The sequence below is a fragment of the Penaeus monodon genome, unplaced genomic scaffold (assembly GCF_015228065.2).
Source record: "Penaeus monodon isolate SGIC_2016 unplaced genomic scaffold, NSTDA_Pmon_1 PmonScaffold_10974, whole genome shotgun sequence".
NCBI lineage: Eukaryota > Metazoa > Arthropoda > Malacostraca > Decapoda > Penaeidae > Penaeus > Penaeus monodon.
In genome coordinates, this window is record NW_023639686.1 from 2,501 (window position 1) to 7,528 (window position 5,028).

Here is a 5,028-nt window from a genome sequence, read left to right on the forward strand (position 1 = left end):
TATTATCATGATTATCATCATTATTATCGTTATCATCATCATTATCATCATTATCATCATTATCATCATCATTATCATCATTATTGCAATTATTATCATTATTATTGCAATTATTATCATTATTATTGCAATTATTGCAGTTATAATATATTTTTTTACATCTATACTAATAACAACTACAATAATAATAGTAATAACAATAATAATAACAATAATAACGTCTTTATAATCATTATTTATATCATTATTTTAATTAATATCGTTATTACTGTAATTATTACTGTTATAATATATTTTTTGGCAATAATACTAATAATTAAAGTAATAATAATAATAATAATAATAATAATAATAATAATAATAATAATAATTAATAATAATGATAATAGTAATAATAGTAATAATCATCAAATGTTATCCAAATTCTCTTTATTCTCACTTTTATCATCATTATTATCATGATTAATAGAATTCTGATAATTATTATCATTATTACCCTAAAAATTGCCAGAATCATCAAATGAATGGAAAAAACGTCATTTTGGAGTCTACTCTCAAAAGGCTGTATTTCGCTAGATTTTGCCGCTTTTTCGACTTTTGCGATTTTTTTTCTTTTACCTTTTTTATTATATATGGACACAATTCCTGTTATTATCATCATTATTATCATGATTATCATCATTATTATTGTTATCATCATCATTATCATCATTATCATCATTATCATCATTATCATCATCATTATCATCATTATCATCATTATCATCATCATTATCATCATTATTGCAATTATTATCATCATTATTGCAATTATTGCAGTTATAATATATATTTTTACATCTATACTAATAACAACTACAATAATAATAGTAATAACAATAATAATAACAATAATAACGTCTTTATAATCATTATTTTTATCATTATTTTAATTAATATCGTTATTACTGTAATTATTACTGTTATAATAATTATTTTTACAATTATACTACCAGTAAAAATAATAATAATGATAATAATAGCAATAATAATATTAATAAGAATATTATAACAATTAGTATTATTATAATTATACTTATTATTATTATTATTATTGTTATTATTACAGTTATAATATATTTTTTGGCAATAATACTAATAATTAAAGTAATAATAATAATAATAATAATAATAATAATAATAATAATAATAATAATAATAATAATAATGATAATAATAATGATAATAGTAATAATAGTAATAATCATCAAATGTTATCGAAATTCTCTTTATTCTCACTTTTATCATCATTATTGTCATGATTAATAGAATTCTGGTAATTATTATCATTATTACCCTAATAATTGCCAGAATCATCAAATGAATGGAAAAAACGTCATTTTGGAGTCTACTCTGAAAAGGCTATATTTCGCTAGATTTTGCCGCTTTTTCGACTTGTGGGATTTTTTTTCTTTTACCTTTTTTTATTATATATGGACACGATTCCTGTTATTATCATCATTATTATCATGATTATCATCGTTGTTATCGTTATCATCATCATTATCATCATTATCATCATTATCATCATCATTATCATCATTATTGCAATTATTATCATCATTATTGCAATTATTATCATTATTATTGCAATTATTGCAGTTATAGTATATATTTTTACATCTATACTAATAACAACTACAATAATAAGAGTAATAACAATAATAATAACAATAATAACGTCTTTATAATCATTATTCATATCATTATTTTAATTAATATCGTTATTACGTAATTATTACTGTAAATAATTATTTTTACAATTATCTACCAGAAATAATAATTATTTTACAATGAATACTTCTTTTTATATATTTATCAATATAAACACATACCCCTACCAAACACACACAAACAAAAACACACAACCAAAAACATACATATTTATATACATATATGTACAATATATAATATATTTTAAAATTATATTTTTATAATATATAAAATATTATATATGCATATATATAATTAAAAATTCATATATTTTTTGTGTCTTTATATATATATATATATATTTTTTTATATATATATATATATATATATATATATATATTTAAAATATATATAAAATTAATTTAATATTTTTAATAATATATATATATATATATTAAATATAATAATATAATTATAAACACACACACACACAAAACACACACACACCACACCACCACACACAAAACACACACACACCCACCCCACACACACACACACACACCACACCAAACACCCAAAATGGGAACCACCCGCCTGACAGTGGACACGGGCTGAAAAGCCCCAGTGGGGCCTGATTTTTGGGCCCCTATGCGACTTCCAGACCACCACAAAAGATTTTTGTGGTTTTCCGGGGGCATTGTGTGCAGCTAAAGGGGGCCAGTGGGGGCTTGTATTGGCGGGGGCAGCACGGGGGCAGCGGCTGCCGGGTATGGGGCCCCATCTGGACGGCACGTTGCTGGGCCTTGACCCCTGACTCGGATTAAGGCTGTGTGACCTTGGAGGAACTGGTGGGGTGCACGGTGAAGATGTGCCCTTGCTTCCAGGGGTTGGCTGGGGCAGAGGTAGTTCGGCTGAGCGACTGCACCTTCCCCCCGGGACAGAGTCAAAAAATCTGGGTCGACTTTTCAAAGTGATCCCGGGGGAGTGGGGGGCCCTCGTGGAGCCCACCCAAAAACCCTTCAGCTGGCTGAGGGCGTATGGTTGGGCGGGCCTTTTGGGACCAGGGGAGGGGTTGTTACGGGTGTTGGTACCCAAATTCTCCGATAAGGCCCAGAAGGTGCCAGCTGGTGAAAAGCTGGGCATTTTGTGGGGAAAGTGGAGTGTCCCGAAGAGTCTCAGGGACGAGGATTTGGGTTTGGGTTGGGGGGCCTTGCCTGACTTCTTCGAGGACTTGGCGCACCGGCTGTGGCTTTTTACCATGGGCCGGAAAAGGCTACTCCGGGCGCCATGGTGAAAAAAAGATTACGCTAGCCCCAGTAGGGGCGATGGGGACTGGCAGACGCTGACCGAGATGAGGACGAGCATTTGGCTGTGGGGGCAAATGCAACAGACGTAAAGGGTGCCCATGACCAGGTTTTGGGGGCAGGAGATCCCCCTCTGGGTGCCACTGCCAATCTCCCGCCCCCCACACCTCCCCCAGTGCAAACCCCAGCAGGGGCGAAAAAAAAAGCCGCGCTGGTGAAAGATTTTTGTTTTTTTCTGAGAACAAATTTTTTCAATTAGGGTTCTTTAGTTTAAAAGAATTTTTTTTGGGTTCTTGAGGATAATTTTTTTTAAAATTTTCTGTAGTTTTGTTTCGGGTTTTTAGGTATGTCAAGCGGGAGGGGTCGTCTGCTTAAAGGGGGGGGATAGTGCACGCCAGTGGGTCTTTGTCTCTGTCAAAATTTGCGTTAAAAATGAAAAGGTGACCGGGGCTGGGTTAACATGAAGGCCCCGGGGCAAACATGACGCAGCGGGCTGTGGCGGGGGAAAAAACCCAAAGAACGCATTTGGGGTGCTCCCTCCTTGAAACCTCGTGCTTTCCCCTTGGGGACCTGAGAAAAAACCTTTGGTTTTTCCCCGGGGGGGGGGGGGTTTTTATAAGTTTAAATTGTGCGTGGGGACATGCGGGTTTCCCCCTGTATTTGCCAAAAAAAAAGTGTGGGGGTAAATAACTTGTGAAAATAAAAAAAGACTTCATCGTGTGTTTATTTCGTGCCCTGCCTCGCCACTTGGCTTTTCCCCGGGTTGGTGTTCGGGGGACGCTGTGGTGCTGGGTGCCTCTTGGAGGGTGTTCTTTTTCACGACCCTGTATTTTAAAAAGCCGCTGCCCACCTGCCTTGTTTTTTTGGGGAGAGAGACAAGGGGGGACCCGGGGTAAAAAATAATAAGATAATAATAATGATAATATAATAAAAGTAAAAATCATCAAAAGTTATCCAAAATTTTCTTTATTCTCCTTTTATCATCTTATTGTCATGGTTAATAGAATTCTGGTAATTTTTATCATTAAATTTCCCTAATAATTGCCAGAATCATCAAAAGAAAGGAAAACTCATTTTGGAGTCTACTCTCAAAAGGCTATTTTCGCTAGATTTTTCCGCTTTTTCGACCCCTTCTTTATTTTTTTTTTTTTAAACCTTTTTTTTTTTTTTTTTTATATATGGGGCCCAAATTCCCGTTATTTTTCATCAAATTTTTTTTTTATCATGATTATCCATTAAATTTTCGTTAAACATCATCATTATCACATTATCATCATTTTCATCACATTACACATTATTTTCAATTATTATCATTTTTTTTGCCAAATTTTTATCATTATTAAAGGGAATTATTGCATTATAATATATATTTTTACATCTATACAATAAAAACTACAATAATAATAGTAATAAAAAATAATAAAAACCAAAAATAACGTTTTATAATCATTATTTATATCATTATTTTAATTAATATGTTATTACTGTAAGTATTTCTTTTTTCATAATTTTTTTTACAATTATAAATAAACCCGTAAAAATAATAAAAAATGATAATAATAACTAATAATTTAAAAACAATATTTAACGATTAAAATTTTTTATAATTAACTTTTTATTAAATTTTTATTGGTTTTTTATTACAGTTATAATATATTTTTTTTGGGAATAATCTAAAAATTAAAGTAATAAAAATAAAAATATAAAAATAAAAATAATAATAATAAAAATAAAAATAAAAATAATAAAAAAATAATAATAAAGATAAAAGTAATAATATTTAAAAAATCATCAAAAGTTTAAACCAAATTTTCTTTATTCCCCACTTTTTTCTCATTTTTAAACAGATTAATAGAATTCTGATAATTATATCATTATTACCCTAAAAATTGGGCCAAAAATCATCAAAAGAATGGAAAAAACGTCATTTTTGGGTCCCACCTCAAAAGGCTAATTTTGCTAATTTTGGGCCCCTTTTTTTGGGCTTTTGCGATTTTTTTTTTTTTTACCTTTTTTATTATATATGGACACA

General features: G+C 30.4%; 1 protein-coding gene across 1 annotated transcript; it reads right to left on the reverse strand.

The window, feature by feature from the left end:
• Positions 1-2,259: 2,259 nt before the first annotated feature.
• LOC119568816 (verprolin-like) lies at positions 2,260-2,952 on the reverse strand (the record flags this gene model as incomplete). Its single annotated transcript, XM_037917253.1, has 1 exon — positions 2,260-2,952. A coding segment is annotated over exon 1 (693 nt), but the record flags the coding sequence as incomplete, so codon positions are not given.
• Between the last annotated feature and the right edge of the window lie 2,076 nt (positions 2,953-5,028).